General features: G+C 25.3%; 4 protein-coding genes across 5 annotated transcripts; 1 reads left to right on the forward strand and 3 right to left on the reverse strand.

Moving 5' to 3' along the window:
* Nucleotides 1-163: 163 nt before the first annotated feature.
* LOC122847824 (circadian clock-controlled protein daywake-like) lies at nt 164-1,332 on the reverse strand. Its single transcript, XM_044145684.1, has 5 exons — nt 1,120-1,332; nt 965-1,051; nt 616-882; nt 394-552; nt 164-312 (listed from the first exon to the last, which is right to left on the reverse strand). The coding sequence occupies exons 1-5, from the start codon at nt 1,190-1,192 to the stop codon at nt 164-166; spliced, it is 735 nt and encodes a 244-aa protein (XP_044001619.1). The 5' UTR covers nt 1,193-1,332.
* A 2,352-nt stretch (nt 1,333-3,684) lies between these two features.
* Nucleotides 3,685-8,846, forward strand: LOC122860562 (4-coumarate--CoA ligase 1). Of its 2 annotated transcripts, none has more exons than XM_044164421.1 (7): nt 3,685-4,208; nt 6,712-6,847; nt 6,976-7,186; nt 7,271-7,607; nt 7,675-7,969; nt 8,029-8,581; nt 8,643-8,846. In XM_044164421.1, the coding sequence occupies exons 2-7, from the start codon at nt 6,737-6,739 to the stop codon at nt 8,762-8,764; spliced, it is 1,629 nt and encodes a 542-aa protein (XP_044020356.1). In that variant the 5' UTR covers nt 3,685-4,208; nt 6,712-6,736; the 3' UTR covers nt 8,765-8,846. The 2 variants fall into 2 exon arrangements, with proteins under 2 accessions (XP_044020356.1, XP_044020357.1); XM_044164422.1 differs by having other exon boundaries at nt 4,038-4,208; nt 7,693-7,969; nt 8,643-8,833.
* A 4,865-nt stretch (nt 8,847-13,711) lies between these two features.
* Nucleotides 13,712-14,488, reverse strand: LOC122860564. Its single transcript, XM_044164425.1, has 2 exons — nt 14,242-14,488; nt 13,712-14,038 (listed from the first exon to the last, which is right to left on the reverse strand). Exons 1-2 carry the CDS (start codon nt 14,410-14,412, stop codon nt 13,826-13,828), a joined length of 384 nt encoding a protein of 127 aa, XP_044020360.1. The 5' UTR covers nt 14,413-14,488; the 3' UTR covers nt 13,712-13,825.
* LOC122860563 (E3 ubiquitin-protein ligase trul-1) lies at nt 14,074-16,503 on the reverse strand. The gene is made up of 7 exons (XM_044164424.1): nt 16,251-16,503; nt 15,787-16,161; nt 15,612-15,713; nt 15,406-15,528; nt 15,141-15,321; nt 14,917-15,057; nt 14,074-14,858 (listed from the first exon to the last, which is right to left on the reverse strand). Exons 1-7 carry the CDS (start codon nt 16,364-16,366, stop codon nt 14,721-14,723), a joined length of 1,176 nt encoding a protein of 391 aa, XP_044020359.1. The 5' UTR covers nt 16,367-16,503; the 3' UTR covers nt 14,074-14,720.
* Between the last annotated feature and the right edge of the window lie 3,598 nt (nt 16,504-20,101).

The following is a 20,101-nucleotide window of genomic DNA, read 5'->3' on the forward strand; positions in this document are numbered from 1 at the left end:
ATCGTATTTCAATATATTCAAATTTATTCGTTTATTTTATATATATATATAACTTGTATAATTAAATTTAAATATTCATATAACATTATATTGTTTTTTTTTTTTAAATTATTTTGAATTTGTATAATTTATTAAATACATGTACTTATATGTATGTTTAAATTTATGGGAATATTTCCGAGAATGGAACGTTTTTCATAATTTCATTGGTAAGATTTTTCCAGGCATTATTCCATATATTTTCAGCAAATGGCAGAATTTCAGGAAGAAAATCACGCCAATAATCATTGATAACACTGAGAATTGCAGCAGCTGTAAAATTGTTTTTGAAATTTAATTAATTTGTATACAAATGCGTATAATAAAATAATTATAATATAGCTGTCAACTTACTAATTTCATCATTTTCTTTGTTTAAATTTGATGCCCAAAATTTTAAATCACCAATTTCTGGTCTAAATTTGAATTCTTTAATGACCCATCTGTCATTAACAATTGGTCCCTCTAGGTGTACTGTTGATTTTAGATTATCCAATGTTAAATTGAATTTTCCTATACAAAAAATTAATTAATATAAATTATTTTTATTTTTTTTTCAATTATATGGATACGTACCTCTTCCTTTTTGTTTGAATGTTCCAAATCCTCCCTCAGCTTTGTAATCACCTTCAGCAAAAACTCTTGATGTTGTAAAATTAGCATCCATTTTAAAATAATCTTTGCTGTGATGTGGTTTTATTGATTGCCACAAAATATTTAGTGCCCCATAAGCTTTTACATTTTTAACACGTATTTTAGCATTAATATCTCCCATGTCTAAATCAAAACTTTCTGTTTGTATATGATATGGTTCCAATGATGGAATACCTAATTCTGGTACACCTATTTTTATATTATATTTATTAGATTTTAATTTTTTTTATCATTGAAAAATATAATTAAAATAATAATAATAATAATATACCTGGGATAACTTTTGTCCATACTTGTTGTAAAACTTTTTTTAAACATAATGCATAATCACTTGAGTCTCTTTTACACGTTGGCACAGCTAATCAACAAATATAAAAATAATACATTAATTTAAAAAAAAAAATAATAATTTAAATAAAAACTTACCAAATGGAAGTTTAGCATTAACTATGAAAATTGTACTTTGAATAAAAAGTAAAAAAACCCAACTGCGTGTCATTTTAAATTGACTCAAGATAAACAAGGTATTAGCAAAAATAAAAAAACTAGCTCATACTGATATGACAATATATAGCAGTTCATTTTATATAGATTCACAAATTGAAGGACACATCTTGTCATATACCTACATACATGTATATTACGGATAGAAAAATTCCACTAAAAAAAAAACAACATTTTTTTGTGGTATCTACGTATGTGATGACTAAAAAAAATTGAAAAATTTATTTCCTCGATCAATGTACATGACCATGAAAATACAAGGCATATCCAAGGCAAGCTGCTTTAATATTAAATTAACTATTTTAAATTATAATTACAAATTAATTATAAGAATTATAAAGAGCATAATTAAAACCTTGTTTGTCAATAATAGCTTTTTTTGTGCGAAACTGCGAAATAAATTTTTATAAAAATGCAATAATGAAGAAAAATTATTTTATCATTTTAAATGATTGCGAATATTTATAAAAAATAAAATTTATTTATTTAAAAAGAGCTGTGGTGGGGATGAATTATTATTAGTAAAAATTTCGTTGTGATATATTATATGAGCAGAATATTTAGTCATGTAGTCACGTACTACATGTTGTAAATTAAAATACAGTATTTGCCTTAAAGTATGTTATATATATATGATACAATAGAGAAAGAGAGAGAGAGAGAGAAATATGGTAATAACATTCAAACAGGATCTCTATACTCACTTTGAGTTAATTGCTTTGCCAATGTAAGATTAGCAAAATTCTATGCTGTATATATACAATGTGGAACTTTGTAGATAATAATATATCTATGTATATAAATTGTAAGGTTGAATGCAGAAAGCAAGCATGAGTTTCTCCTTATGTTACCATCACCATCATCATCATCATCATCATCATTATCATCATGGTGATGATGTTTATTGTAACCGCACCCAAATGTCATCATTTGACTCAAACTTTGATCTCTCTCAACTTTTATCACAAAGACCCTTTTTTTATATAATTATGTAGTCAAGAAAATAAATGCTAAGTTATAATTGTTGTTTTATCAACATTGTGCATTTATCGAAGGACGTTTATTTTATTTTTTTATATTTACAGTAAAAAGTATATGAAAAAAAAATATACTATTTATTAAAATATTTTTTTTTTCGTTTATTATTATTATTTACAAAATTTAAATTTTTATATACAAATATTTTTACTAATTTATAAATTTTAAAATTTTTTAATATTTTTTTCAAGGATAACACGTGTACTATATTTTTTTTTTTTTTTTATTTTTTATTTATCGCATCGAGCAATTTTTAATGTTATAATTGGACCAATTGTTTTTTAAAATATTATCATAGACTTGATTCAACAATTATCAGTATAAAATGCACAAAATAATAATTCGTCATCACCAGTAAAATTTACTTTGTTGTTTCTCAATTAATTGACGTTAAATAAATCATATGCAAAAATAAATATTAATATAATTCAACAAAATGAATTTACATACCTATATATAAACTACGATAATTATATAATTTTAAAAAATTAATCAACCCAAAAAAGACTCAATTATATATATCTTTGGAATATAAATCAAACATCAATTAAACCCAGCTCAAGTTACTCTTATATATTTCAATCAATTTATTATTATTATATTTTTTTTTTCAACAATAATTGTTCAAGTTGTACAAAACAATTTATCAAAATTTTATATCAACCTGTAGACCAAGCTAATCATTCGGGCGTGTTAGTTCAACAGAACCATGAAAAAAAAAGGCAGAAGAAATTGGCTATTGAAACTATTCTCTATATTATCAAGGCTAACAATGCAAAAGTTTGTTTTTTTATAGTTTATACATATATGTTTACTACGTGTGATATATATAGAAAAAAAAACCACAACAATACACATTCTGGTCTGACGTTGAAAGATGAATCCTGCCTGCTTCTTTGGCTTTATTCTTTTCTCTCTCTATCAACGTATTTTATTTTTATTTTGATGATATAGCACCCTGATAAAAGACAATTTTTAACAAACATTTTATATCCCTTTAAAAGATTTATCTTATTCAATTTTGGATTAATCAATTATATCAAATGTTATTTAGCTTTTTATTTTTATTTTCCTTCAAGGATAACAAGTTTAAATTTTTTTTTTTACTTATCATACCGAGCAATTTACAGTGTTATTACAATTTAAATGAATATTTACTTTAAAAGTATAAAAAAAAATTTCAAAAAATTATAATTGATATATCTTGGAATAATAATTTATGTATATTTATGGTACTTGAAGACAATAGGTATATCTTGTGGAAGGTGACCATATATAAAAGTACCAAAGTAAGTTTGATAATTTACAAGTTTTCGAGGTCATAGGTGCATCACTTGACGATTTTAAGCTAACAACTCTCGTTATTTATACATATATATGTATATGATAATTATATGGTTTAGAGTATAAAGTCAGAGTCAAAAGTTCAACATGTTGATGGTTTAAATTGTTGTGGTTGAAACAGTGGCAATTGTGGTTACTGTAAATTGGCTAGGTCATCCACAAAACTCTGAGTTAAACTTATACTTTGACCACACGTAAGTGACAAATTTATTATCTCATTTCATTTTATTTGTCTGTTATTCGAATATTTATTTTTTAATTAATTGACCCATGTATTTTATATTTAAATTTAAATTTAATTTGACTTGAAGCTATTTATATTTTCATGATGACACCTTAAAAATAAAAAAAGTCACTAGAAGAAAGTTATCATATCATATTTTATCAAGTCTGAGTTTCTAATCTTGTTTGACATAAAAATTTCGTGGATGACAGCTATTATTATTATTATATGAAAATACTAATGATCATTCAATGTGTAATCATTTAAAGAAGTTAATTTATTTTATTAAAATCGACAAGATAGTTATTTGCAGTGTTAACTGATGAATGAGATATTTGTGAGAGAGAGAGAGAGAGAGAGAGATTGAAGCAACAAGTGTCTCAAACCAATTGGAAATTTATACAAAGTAAGAGAAAAATTTAATTACATAACTATTTTTTCTATTTTTTTTTTACTTTTTTCAATGTTATTTTACTTGATTTAATCAATAGAGAATTTTTTTTTTATCTATATAAATATAAATATTAATTCAAGTTAATTATTTGAAAATAAATAAATAAATAAATAAATTTTAAATAATTTATTTTTCATTTTTTCGTTGAAAAAAAATTACTTGAATATTTTTTTTATTATTATTCTTTGTTATTTGATAAAGTCATCGACAACACATTAAATAATCACACAGACGAAAAGATAACACACACATATTTGTATTGATAAGTTAAAAATAAATTTTTTTATTTTATTGTGTATTTATTTATATTTATAATTTTCAATATCTTATTATTGGAAATACATTGACCTCATTTGTTGAATCGAATTTTGAAATTTAAACAGTGTGCCTATTTCATTTAGATAGGTATATAATAAACTAAATTTTCAAGTACATAGAAATTACTCTTAATAACTTTCACAAGTTTTTATTATTCATTTAATATATCATTCAACTAAATTATCCACTAGGTACAATAATATTATGATTCAAAATAATTACGATAAAATTTAAAACTGCACACCAAGTCGTTTTTATATACCTATAGCAAAATATTAAATTAAATATCTTAAAAGCAATGTAAATTTAATTTAAAAAAAAAAACAACTATTTGCGGTCATAGATAATAGACCAAAGCTTTTTGTTGCAATAATTTTTATAATATTTATATATATAAAAAATAGATGAATAATTATTAACAAAATTTTCGCACCCACAAGCATATTACCAAAAAAAAATATATATATATATATAATATATAAATAACCACATAATACAATTTTATTAAAAACATTTACTTCAACAACACTTTGCTTGACCACAAATTTAACATTTTATTTTTCAACAAATTAATTTTACTCAGTTTTATAAATAAAAGCAAACACGCATGGGTTAAAAAAAAAAAACAAATTATAATATGTTACACATTATAAAATATTACACAAAAGTCAAGATTAAATTAAAAAATTATGACAAAATAATTTACTTTTTATATAATGAAAAGAAAGAAAATTAATTTGGTTGGTGATTAAAGTTGAAAGAACGACATGGATGACGTAAATAGGTAGGAGTATGAAAACCCTCTTGCTTATGCTCTCAATAAAGAGAGAGGGGAAGTGAACTTTATTTATTGCATGGGCCGATGAGTGTCATTTGAAATTTCGATATAAATTAATTTAAAACGATGGTATATAAGGGTTGTAGTGAGTGGAAGAAGGGGGGGGGGAGGGGATAAAAAGAGTAGAAAAGCAAGGCCAAGAAGAGATGGTGGAAAAAGGGGTTTTCCAGGACAGTATACAACGGTGGGACGAGGCGTAATGGTTTGGAAAATGAAGTTCTTGTAGCTTACCGAGAAGAGAATCTCATCCCTGCACTCATTCACTCACTCACTCACTCACTCCAAGTGAGAGAGAGATCCTATGGAGAGTGTTTTGATATATATAGTATATATAAAATGGTAGGGTTCGTAGGATCCCAAACTGTAACCTTGTCGCACACTATTTTCAACAAAATCAACATATATTGTCTTTACATCTATACCTTTTATATATATATATAAATTCAACCTCTTTTTTAACCAACCAACCAACCAACATCATGCAATTTTCTCAACTCTTGATAGATATCCTCTCAACATTTTTATTTTTCTAAAACCTTTATAATATAAGCTCAGCAGTATTTATTTTCCTTTTTGTTTTTTGTTTTTTTCTGATTGGAATAAATTTGTAAAATATATTGTTGATGTTATATACATATAATGTTATACAAATTCATTGATGTAAATTCGTATTTTACTCAATTATAGAATAGAATAAAATCTTTCACTTCTTTGACTCTGATTAAACTATTATTATCTTGAATAAACAGACTACCAATGCTTCACATGAATTTTCAAGATAATACATCAAAATCCTGAGTCTATTATCATAAAGCTCATTTTACTTGTGATTTCTCATTCACTCTCATTCTTGATGGTTTCATCTTCATAATTGTTCATTCTCTTGATACTTGTTATTATTGTTTATTCTTATTGATTTTCAATAGATAAAAATAAAAAATTTATCCATTCATATATTATTATATTTTATTTTATTACCAAGTAATAAGTATATTTGTAAATTAAAAATTTTATCATAAATTATCACAATTTAATTTATCAATACATAATATTAATTAATTTGAGTTACTTAAAAAAAAAAACAACAACAGTCGCTTCTATTGAAAATTTGAATATCATCAAATAAAAGTAGGTCATTTAAAAAATAAGGGGAATTTTATTTCTCTGAAATTAGACTAATTTATTTTTATAATGATAAATGAGTATTGAAAGATTATTTTTAAAAAAATATGGAAAACTCGAAGGCAAAATAAATATGATATTTATTTATAAAGAAATAATTTGGATTTAATTATACAGGTGTCAATTTAATAAATAAATAAAAATGACTGAAGATTATGTACTGAATGGACCACCTGGATTCAATTTACCAAATATATCTTTGGGACAATTTATTCTTGATAAACTTGTGAAAAATCCACTGTCAATTGTTCAGGTAATAAAATTATATTTATTTGATTAATTAATTACCAAGTTGTATACATATATAATGTAAAAAAAAATGGACAAGATGAAATAGTTTTCAAGTAAATAAAATTATTTGTTTTGTAAATAAATCCATAGGTAAATGCTAAAACTGGTGAAATTTTAACAAGTCATGATTTGCTAAAAAAAAGTGTTAGACTTGCTGTATCATTGGATGAACGATACCACTGCAAACCAGGTGATACAATTGCAATATCAAGTGAGAATAATTGTGATTTTTTTATTGCCGTGTGTGCTGGTTTATTTAGAGGTGCTTGCATTGCACCAATAAATTCATCTTATTTAAAAGGTACATTTTCTTTTTTCATTCATTCACTTAAATTAGTTGGTTACATTTATTTGACTCTATATATATATTTTCTAATAATTCCAGATGAAATTCATCACTGTCTCAATATATCCAAACCAAAAATAATTTTTGTATCTCAAAAAACATCAAAGCTAATTCACGATGTCATTAAAAATTCAAGTTGGAATATTGAAATAATACAATTTGAGCTGGGTACAATTGAATCAAATGAATCAATAATGATGAATGATATTATTGGTGGATCAAAAATATGGCCAGATGAATTTTTTTATAGAGCAGAAATAATAGATAATCCATGTGATATTGAAGCTGTAATTTTATGTTCATCTGGTACAACTGGTTTGCCAAAAGGTGTCATGCTTTCACACAAAAATATGCTTGCAATAATTTATGCAATGGAGTAAGTTATCAAATACATATACAACCTTAAATAATAATTATATATATGAATTATTTTTAAATTTTAGATCTCCACAATTTTTTAGAGATTTAAAAAATGGAACAGTTTTATTGACTATACCATTTTTCCATGGCTATGGTTTGGCAACAATGTTATCAATAATATCACGTGGTTTAACTGTTGTATTTATGTCGTCATTTGATCCACAATTATTTTGTCAAACAATACAAAAATATCGTATTAATTCAATTCCATTGGTTCCACCAATAATGTCGTTTCTAGCAAAACATCCAATGATTTCACAATTTGATTTTAGCAGTGTCAAAGAAATTACATGTGGAGCTGCATCACTTTCACGCGAGGTAATCGTTTAATTCAAATGTACTTGTATAATTTTAATTTCTTGTTTTTTGTCATTTAGATTTTGATTGCTGTTAAAAAACGTTTTAATAATAATATTGTCATTAGACAAGGATACGGTATGACTGAATTATCAGTTGCAGTATCAATAACACCACCTGATTCAGCTGAATTCAAGCCAGATTCAGTTGGATTATTAACACCTGGAACACAGTGTAAAGTCATTGATCCATCTACATCAGTATCACTTGGTCCAAATAAAATTGGTGAACTTTGTTTCAAGGGTGATCATGTTATGATTGGTTATAAGGATAATTATCAAGCAACAAATGATACTATTGATGAAAATAAGTGGCTTCATACTGGTGATCTTGGTTATTATGACAATGAAAAATATTTATATATCGTTGGACGTATCAAAGAGCTCATTAAATATAATGGTTTTCAAATATCACCAGCTGAAATTGAAAATTATCTTTTAAAACATTCGTCGGTTATTGATGCTGCTGTTGTTGGTAAAAATGATGAAACATGTGGACAATTGCCAGTTGCATTTGTTGTTAAAAAACATAATTCAACAGTAACCCCTGATGAATTACGTGCATATATTGATGGTAAATATTTATTAAATTAATTACACAACAAAATGTTTAATTTTTTTGTTTTTTTCTACAGAACGTGTATCATCACCAAAACGATTAAGAGGTGGAGTTGTATTTGTCAATGAAATACCAAAAAATCCATCTGGTAAAATTTTAAGAAAAAAACTTGAAAAATTATTACAATCTAAATTGTAATATCAACTTTTTTTTATACTACTTTGAATAAATTGTATAATAGTATAAATAAATAAATAAAATAATATAATTTAATTAATTCAGAGAGTCGGATAAACCGATTGGCCTCTTTCGTTAAGTATTTAAATGTTTTGCGTTATCTTGAATATAGAGATAAATATGGGTGTGTGTGTGTATTGGGAGAGTGGGTGGGTAGATGGGCAAGGATAGGTTTCAGTCCATAACGGATCAACTGAATTAGACCAGAGAGAATTTAAATTCAATAGAGTTTGAATGGCTATTCGTGAATTGACATTTAACCCAAGCTCACACTTTATAACTAACACACAAAATTTTACTTTCAGTTATCCCCATTGTAGGTTTCATCCAACACTTCGATCAACTAATGCAATTTTCAAACGATCGCCACTTGGTAAATTCAATTTTTAGAGACGAGTCATTTAAACTTGTTGAAAAAAATCTAATTGTCGCAAATGAATTATTTTTTTTTTTTTATTTCAACTTGGTTAGTTGTTAACACGATGGTACAAAAATTTATTTCATTTGTCAAAAAATTTAAATAAAATAAATAAGATTAATTTTTTCATGTGAATTTTAATTTTATAATTTAAAAAATTAATGTTAGCTATTATTTGCTCAAAAATAATATCAACAAGTTTAATGTATATTTAAATTTTATTCATCATACGTTTATTTAATGATTATATATATATATAATCATTGAAATATATTTTCGAAAATAAAAATTTTTATTAGTTAAATTTGTTGTCTCACATACTAAAGACATTAAAATATTTCAAAAAAAAAAAATCATCATGATAATAAAAAAAAACATTTTAAGCTTATTTATTTTGTTTGTGTTGATGATTATGTGTGCTAATTCATTTATAACATTGAATAAATATGTTCAATTAAAAAGTAGAATTGCAAAATCATTATCACCAACTTTATCAGCATTAAAATCAAAGTTAAAACGTTTACCTTCAATTTTTGGTGGATTAAAATTATTAAATATTGGTTATGAAATAATTGGCGGTACAATTGATGATAATGAAAAAAATTTTTCTGAAGTTAAAAATGATTTATCAACAATACTAGAAGAATTACAAAAATTAAATATTCACATTAGTGATGAATCAAATAGAATTATAAATGAATTGAAACATTCTATTGAATCGCAAAATATTATGGAGCCAATGCGCAAATCAATGGAAAAAATTCAAGAGCCTGTATTCAATACAATTAAATATTTAATAAATTCAAGTTATACGGGAATAACAGTGGACTTGAGATTACAAGAATTATTAAATTTTTATAGTCCATACAGAATAACATTACGATCATTTGTAAGTTCATTTATTGATGCCAAATTTAATGTTCCGAGTGGAGAAGAAAGTAAATTATTTTTTGATTTAATTTTGGAAAGTGACAAATTATTGGTAAGAAAATAAATAAATAAATGTATTTAATAAATAATTATATAATTATATAATTCAACAGGAAAAAGATGACAATGATTGTTATCAAGAATCAATTCACAATAAAATATCTAAAACATTTATTTGCATTGTTGAAATATTAACCCAAGGCTATGCAATTGTTATTGCTGCTCATACAATACAATATTTTCGCGATCAGTCATCTAACAAATCATCAGGTATGAAAAACAACAACTCGAATAAAAGACACGCATGATTAAAAAAAAAATTAATTTAACATATAGATGCAAGCACCATAAAAGATGAAGCCGAGGATGTTGTTATTGAGTATGTAGATCAAATAAATTCTCTTATTAAAAAAACTAAATGGGCTTTGGCAAATTCATCAAAAGAAATTAGAAATTGTGGAACATTTGATTTAATTGAAGGTTTTTTTTTCTCTATAAAATTTATTCATCAAATTGTCATTATTAATTATTATAAATATATTTATTTCTTGTAATTATATAGGTAAAACATTTGAACGTTTAAATTTCATTCAGGGTTTACCACAATTTTACAAAGTTGAATATTTACAAGTTTTAGGTAAATTTTTATTATTAAATAATAATTGTTATTTTTTGTTGAACTAATTTATTTATAAATTGTATAGGTTTAAAATTAAGTAGTTATTGTCGATTGTATGATTCAGGCATGCCATTTGCCATTTCAAATAATTTTACATTTTTTAGCTGTAAAGAACACACAAAGCCAGGATATTACTCTTTATATTATGATGTAAATATTATTATTATTATTATTATTATAATTATTATTATTTATTACATTAAACTTTTATTTATATAATTTTATACAGATTAATGATGAAAATCGACCATATCATGCAATGGAATACCAAATGGTAAGAAATGTAATATGAGTATAAATATAATAAAATAAATTATAAAAACTTAAAATTATTATTGATAGATTTCTGATGATAAAATTGAATCATTCGGTAATAAAAATAATGACACGTCATTGACAAAATATACGAATATGTATGTTAATACTTGTCCAGCTTATTTTTGTCAAGCTTTTAAAAAAAATCACACAGGTGTTTCGACACAAGTTCTCATGGCCAATGTTGGAAAGTAGGTCTTGCTTATAATATGTATTTATATATGTATTGATATATTAATTAATGGTTTTTTAATTAATAGTGTAATAACAGGTGTTCGTTGGAGAATTAAAAATAATATAATATATCTTGATATTGAACAAGGTGAATTTCTAAATGAAATTGGAGTGGTTGATGATAAAACATATTGGACACAAGCATCACATAATGAAAATGAAATACATTATTTTGATAATAATACATTGAGACACATTGTTGTCAATGACATAAATTTTTCAGAAAATGTATTTGTTGTTGGCAAGTTTTCTATTATTCATATACATATAGGTATACTTATCTATTTAAATTTAATTTATAAATTACATATCTTTTTTATTTGTTTTATATACGCATATATAGGTGTTAAACTTGATATTTCATTGGCCAATGATGGCATGAAAATTATAGGAATTAAAATGTTTGGTGCAGATAAAACAAATATTGTCTCTCAATTACAGTATCATACCATTACACAAATTAATAATGACATTAAAGATAATTGGTAATTTTTTAAAAGCTATAAAAAATAATATTATTTTCTATGTTATTTAATTTTTAGGTATTTTATTGATTTAAATAAACCTGATGATCCAGAAAATGCTGAAAAAGGATTGAAAAATTTACAGTATAAATTAAAAAATAATACAACAAAAAAATATGCTTTAATAAAATTTCAAATGACTGATTGGATTCGAGATTTTGGAAGGACAACAGTTCCATATTTTGATATAAGAAAAATTAATACAAAACCATCATCACCAATTAATGGTATTGGTTCATATTATCAGACAATTTCTGGTTATGGTGGATTTATTGGATTAAAATTATTTTCTCCGTCATTGAGTCACTTGCTTGAATACGATCATCAAGCTGCTGTTGATCATTATGATGATTAAATGTAATTTAAAAAAAAAATAAATAAAAGATTTTGATATATCTACGCATAATTCAATTGGCCCAATTAAACATGTATAATTGTAGGAAATTGTAGGGTGTTTGTGGATAATGGTGCCCTGGGGAGGACCTCAAGAGGAGTATGTACCATGCGAATCTGACATCTCGACATGTCAACAGCAACTATGCATCATCGAATGTCTGATGCACGTATTAACGCATATACGGGATGTATACATCATATATATATATCTGTCCATCCATCTAAACATATATATATGTGTGTATTTTAAGTAGTGTGGTTCATTGCAATGAGCATTCTAAATAATCAAAATTCATGTTCATGAATTTTCTCTTGTGTTTCTCATATTACAAATTCTATATCATTGTAATTATACATATATCGAGATAATAATTGTGTTGAGTCTATCATTCTCATTCTCATAATTGATTCACTTTGCAATATAATAATATTCAATTACATTTTGCAGTCTATGAAATTAGATATTTAATCTATGTGACAATAGTATACAATAATATACTCGACTAAATTCTAATCAATTTTGTATTTGTTAAATAAATGCTTTGTACAATCTCTTTTATTTAAAAAAAAAAAAAACGAAAAACGAAAAACTCATCGTCAAAAGACTATTTACAGTATATAGATTTTTTTTCCTTCCTTTTTGCTTTATCTGACCAGACTTTTTTTTTTTTTACATCACTAGTCTCTCCAATTTGATTGTTTTTTTTTTAAAATTATCTGGGTCAATAGTTTGTTGTTAATTTATAAAGATAAATTGTCTAAACACAACTTTAATATATGATATTGATAAAACTTTATATAAATTAATTAATTATATTATATAGGTATTATATATTGTATTAATCAATTTAATGAATATTTCAATTTTGTATAATAACAATTAATTATTAAAATTAACTATATACCTATACATTTATTTTACAATTCAATAATTTAAAGGTATTTGGTATTCACCAACATGTATGTTATTATTATTATTATTCAAGTTATTACGACTTATGGCCTTTGTAGAACAATAACGCTATTGTCTTTAGTGATATAATAGGTATACTTGCTTCATAGTTGTGGAGTTTATTCAACGGGTTGACTTTTCAAGCTTTTAGTTTAGTAAAATAATGTATACCCTCAGCAAACCAATTCATATTATGTTGTATTTATCTTTTGACTAAATTTTCCAATTCACTATATTGAATTTTCAATAGTCAACAAAATTCATTGACGAGCTTAAAAAAATTTATATTTTTTATTCCCTTTAAATTACATATAGGTAGGTATATAATTCTAGAAAAAAATTAAAAATTTAAATAACCATTAAAATTATCAGTATAAAATTTTATAAATTATTGAGCAATAAAAAGTTGCTGAAAAAAAAAAAAATTAAAATGTTGAAAATACTTTCAAAGGAAAAAACATATAATGGATGGCATATTTATTAATAATGCAAGTACAAAGTACATCAATTGAATATTAAATTAACATAATCTTTTAATCCAATGATAAATTAAATATTATTAGTTTTGTAGTAGCTATAATTTTCTTTCAGGTAAATTTGGAAATTGATTTAATCGTAAATGTGTTGTTGTTGGAAGAACGATAGGTTTTTTGTACTTGACATAAGTCAGTGGATATTCAGAAAAATATAAATTTGTCATTGAAGAATGATTATTTTGTTTGAAATATTTTAAGGGATCCAATTTATCATTTTCACTTTTAAATTGTTGACGATGTAGTTGTACAATCTAAAAAAAGAAATCAATCCACGTAATATAAATCATTTTTTTTTTTTTTTAGAAAACGATTTTATTTATCAACTCACTACAAACAATATTTTTTTTTTTTTTTTTTTTTTGAATTTTACACTAATTATAAATATTACCATCTAAATATCACCTCAATAATTTTATAATAATTAAATGACCACCCAAATGGCTCATCAACTTACATTGTAAAAATTATCAATTTCATCGACATCTTTACGATTGATTGATAAAATATCAACTGGTGATGAAAATTGTTTATTGTAACATCTTATTTTTTTCGAATAATCAATTATTTGATGATTTCTATAATTATCAGTTTTATTATCACTTTGATGAAGCCATAAATTTTCCATTATACGTGTGAATTTCGAAAAATTAATTTTATTATGGTGACATAGATTGAAAGAAAAAGTATTTATCAATTTTGATCGTCTTTTTTTTCTTTATTTATTTTTTTTTTTTTCCTCTTTCATGTTAATTTGTAATTTTTTTTTTAGGTGATGAATTTATATTATTGTTATTATTAAATAAGTATGCTTATTAAAAATGTGATTAGCTGTAATTTGTCAATATTTTTCTTTTCAATCATTCGTAATTCGTAATTATATTTAATAGAATAATAAAATTAAGTAGTAATTTCTAATATGCATTTGAATGTATATTAAAATTTTTTGAGTCGTTTTGGAAGAACAACTTTACTTTTTAAACCAGTTGATGATGATACTGGAAATGTATCAACACGTTTAAATCCTCCAATACCATTTGGTGTGTAACGATCATCATGTGTACTAGTGTGATTCTAAAAATTAATTATTATTAATTTAAAAATAAATATACATGTATTATAAAATACTTACAACTGTACTTTGTTGTGATAAACGTTTTCTTTTTCGTAAAATTGAATCTGGAGATATTATTGTTGATGAACGTGGAATTTTTTTTCTTTCACCCATTAATCGAAAAACTTGTGAATTTTCTTCATCTTCAGAATCACTTATCTGCAATTATAAATCAAATATTAATTTTACACTGATTATCACGTTTTTTTAATAAAAAAAAAAGGGAAATTAAAATAAATAACCGTGATATTTTGTTTAGCAACAATCATGGGATTTTTAACAAAAACATTCTTTTCTTCTTCTTCTTCATCTTCTGAATCATTTAATAATATTGTCTTGGATTTATCAATTTTTTTCTTCAATGAAGATGGTTTTCGAACAAGTCCAACATCATCATCATCAACATCATCTTTGTCGAGTGGTCTAAAAATATATTGAAATCAATGAAATTATTTAATCACCCAAAATTATAATTATTATTATTATTATTAATTAATTATTTTTTACGTTAAATTTTTCAATTGGCTAGCCAATGTATCACGTTCACGTTTAATTTTTCTGTAATCTTGTGTTAGTTCTTGAATTTTATTTTTAAGATCTTTTCGTTGAGATATACAAAGATCAAGTTGTCTGGAAAATAAAAAATAAAAAATAATAACATTTAATTTTATTTAACAAGTGCACAATGTCTTATAATTTGATAATTTACTTACTTTTTTAAAACAAAAATATAAGTAGACATTGAATGTGTGTCTGATGTGTTTGCTAAAATTTTATTGATTTCCTCAACACCTGATGATAAAAGTTGTTGAATTCTAGTGGTAAAAATAAAATATTAATAATACATTTAATTATTATTATTATTATTATTATTAACATTGAACTTACGTTTTATATAGTAAAATTTTATTTTTCAATGCTTTAACTTCATCTTTGTATTTATTTGCTTCTGACAAATCACCATTTTTAAGCTTCAATTGATTTTGCAATGCTATAATTGCTGCTTTATGTTCACCCTCTCTGCTTTCTAAACGTCCAACATCTTTTCGTAATTCTTCTGATCGTGTTTTATATTTCTGATTCTCATTTCGATATGCTTCCAATTCTTCATTTTTTAGTCCTGATTTATACTCTAAATCTCTTATTTTATCTTGCAATTGTGATGGTGTTTCAAGACATCCATCATCATTCATAGTTGTCAAAAAAAGACGACTTGGTCTTTGACGATGAAATCTTTTTCGACATTGTGGACATGTTTCTGATCTAAAATAACATTATTTTTTATTATTATAATATATACCTATAGATATGTATGTATGTGTAAAGCAATTATGTAAATCAAAAGTACTAACTTGGCAAGCCATTGATTAAGACATTCTTCATGAAAAACATGATGACATGGTGTTGCTGATATTTCATATTGTGAATTTGCCAATTCAGAGCAACAAATTGAACACGAAAATAACATTTTTTTTGGTTATTATTAATAAAACATTATTTAAACAATTAAAAAATTATAATTACGTATTAACTATTATGATTACGAAATAAAAATATATCAACACAACAAACATAAGTAACAACACTGCTTTCAAGGTTATAACTGATATTTTTATTATTATTTCATTTCCTTTGTTCGTTAAAATAATTTCAAAGGTCTTTCAAAGATGGAGCTACTATCTTAATCCAGGGAAATTTACGAGGCAAATTTAAACAACATAAAAAATATCATGACAGAACATGAATATAAATATAGGTATATAAATTATTAAAATTTCATCAACATGTATCCAAAATTGAACATCCAAATTAGTGAGATCTAGTTTTTTAATTTTTTTAAATTTAAATAGTGACTAATAAAATTGACAACAATTTAATTAATTAATTATACCAAAATTTAATTTTATGACAAACATTATAAATTAACTATACACTCTATAAAAATATATTTTTTTTTTTTTCTATTTTCTAGTCTATTATTTTATTTATGATTAAATTAAATTAAAAAATGTAGATGGCGACACTGCAACTAATGATGAAAATCCTAGAGAGAGAGAGAAAATTATATTTTCATTTTTCCTCATTTGTTTTAATAATTATAAGTACATATTTGAGTTGAATTTGTTTTCAATGAAAATGAAAAAATATATAAAATAATTTTAAGTATTATATACGGATATTAGCATATCAGTTTACAAGATAACGACAGCTCGATAACGGAACAATTGATTTATCGTGGTAGTTAATGCTGAAAATACCCTTTGTCAAAGTCTTATTGACTGCATCATATGTAAGTATGTAACACACACATACATGGATGCTTGTTAATAATTAGATTAGAGTCTATTAAGGTCGTTGCTTGAAAGAAAAATTATTATTTAGTTTCTTGATAGTTTTTAAAAAAGTGAGGTCATTCATTAATTTCAAAAATAAAATAGTAAAATATTATATATTTAGATAAATGCGTCTAAATTTCTAAATTTCTCTTTATTACACACAGATTTTTTTTTCTTATTATACAAATATAAGGAATGTCATAAGGGCACAAGACATTTTTGTTTTATTTATATATATATAAAGCTAAAAAGTATATAGGTATATATATGCAAGGCGTTGAATATACCGTTACCCTCGAGCTCGCGGCTTTCGGTACTTTCACATTTAAAAACGTAGCTGGTTAAGTTTTAAGGAGAACAAGAGAAAGATTAAGACTTGTGTTTACTTTTGTCTTTTCTTTACATTTATATATGTTGACTCGTTGAATTTTTTTTAGTTTGGGGTGCAGCACCAACATCAACAGCATCAGCTATATCATATTTTTTGCCGCATTAATGCAATCTATATATATATGATATCATTATTATATTGTAAATGTGAATGATCAGTTTGACTTGGCCGGATGGAATATAAACCAAGCATGAATTACATGAGCATGAAAAATAATAATAATAATATATAAAAAGAAGGGAATATTTGAATGATATGGTCTTGGGTGTCTTGATGGCCGAGACGAGCCCTGCTTTTATTTTTTTATATATAATAATACATATATAAAGAATCCTCGGCTGTGCTTCAAGTAAGCAAGTAAGCAAGCAAGCAAAGCAAGCCTCAGTTATGCTATACTATATTTATATATATATATATATATATGCGCGATTTATCCGAGGGTACGGGGTGTGACGGGGACACACTGCTTCCACTGTCGCTGCTGCTGCTGTTGCTGTTGCTGAGGATGGCAAAGGCAATGCACTGTAAGGAGCTCACGACTCTACCCCTCCGCGCGCACCACCTCTTCACCCATGACGACAAGGCTTTTTTAAAACTTTTTTCATTCTCCCCTTTCTATCTCACTCGCTCTATCTTTATCTCTGTATACATACATATTATTTTTCATTTATTTATTTTTCTTCATGTATATATGATATGAAAATAGGGTGCGTTTGTTAATAATTATCTGTATTATATGTATATTTATTTATTTAAAAAATTCATGAAAATTGTTGCTATAAATTAATTAATTTTTTTGTTTTTTATTTACATGTAAATGATGTTATTTTATTGAATTTTGACTGTGATTAACATTATTGAGAGGTGAAAATTTTTTTAAAAAAAGGTCAATATAGGGTTTCATGGGAGCGGGGTTAATACAATTGCCTAATTGTATATGTATATATTTATATATAAATGGGTATTTTAAAACTGATTTAATTTTTAATGTATATATATGTGTGTATGAAAAAGGGAGAGATTTTCACAGTGTGGATATATATGTATAGATCGTTGGCTGGTTTTATAAATAATATACCCAGGTCGCATGGAGTTGAGTGAGGACGAAGTTTGCGGAAGTTACGACTTCCGGAAGGCGGTCGAGCTCGCCCCCGTTTCCGGTTCGCGATCAGTCTCGCGACCCCTTTGGCCCCACGTTCCAATAATATATTCGCCTTCATTCCTTCATATATATATATATTTATATTTATACATATTTATATCATATATCTATATATGTATACCTATGTATACACGTAACATGCTTTAAAATTTTTTTTGTAAATTAAAAATAAATAGATCAGACATTGTCATGGTAAATTATTTGTCACGTGTGACTGATGATGGTTAAATATGACAAAAGGCTTTATTTAACTATTTATTTATATGCACGCATACCTTTATCCTCAATGATGACAAACACAGGTGCATTGACAGGTAGATAGGAAGGTATAGGTATGTACCTGCAACACGGTTATGAGGTAAAAAAAAAAAAAAAAAGAGAAAGAGAAAGACTTGGGTTTTTTTTTAAAAAAAAAAAAAAACAAAAACAGGTGTGTTGGAGGGGTTATTTCATTTAAAAGTTTTTGTCGGTAAAAATATATACCTATATATATAAAAAAATATCAAGTCAGAGTTGCTGAAATAGAAAAAAATATAATAATATATAAAAGACAAGACAAGCCAAGTCCTCGTTCTCTCCTGTGAAACTTAACGTTAAAGACACGCGCTTCTAGCAGTCTCGTCTTGCTTGCACCTCTTGTGTCTGTTTTTGAATCTTCCTTTCTCTCATCACGTGCGTTTATATACGCAGACACACATACCTCTACACGGCCTATCATATATGCGTGGGGTCGTTGAACGAGCAGGGGGTATATACAACACATGTATAGCCAAGGAGAAAAATAAAAGCAAATATAAAAGTGGCTCTGCCAAGGCTTGGTGCCAAGCAACCCACTTTACGCCCGTCGTCCTCATCATCATCATCATCATCATGATTGCCACGTCTACATTGTCTATATACTACACCCTCTCTGCAGCAACACTGTCCTTGTCTTGATGTAAATAGATATACATTATTTTTCAAAGAGATATATAAAAGTTAGAGTTAAAAAGTTCTATGTAGACTATCTTGTTTAGCTTGTCTCTACCCTTTGGTTGCTTCACCAGTCAGTCACCACTGATCATGTCTATAAGTGTCACAGGAAATTCTCTCTTCTTTCAGCTTCTAGTCTGCAGCTATGCCACTATTCGACCAAACGCACATTTTATTTGCTCAACTCTATATCACCTCTCCATGCTCTCGCCCCTTTTTTTTTTTTTTTTTTTTATTTTCTCTTATATCCCTTTCACTATTTTTATCTATTCATTATTATTATTATTATTAATATTTACACAACAAACTCTAAGAAAAAAAGAAAGGGTCTGATTTTTTTCT

This window comes from Aphidius gifuensis, linkage group LG1 (assembly GCF_014905175.1).
Source record: "Aphidius gifuensis isolate YNYX2018 linkage group LG1, ASM1490517v1, whole genome shotgun sequence".
NCBI classification, from domain to species: domain Eukaryota; kingdom Metazoa; phylum Arthropoda; class Insecta; order Hymenoptera; family Braconidae; genus Aphidius; species Aphidius gifuensis.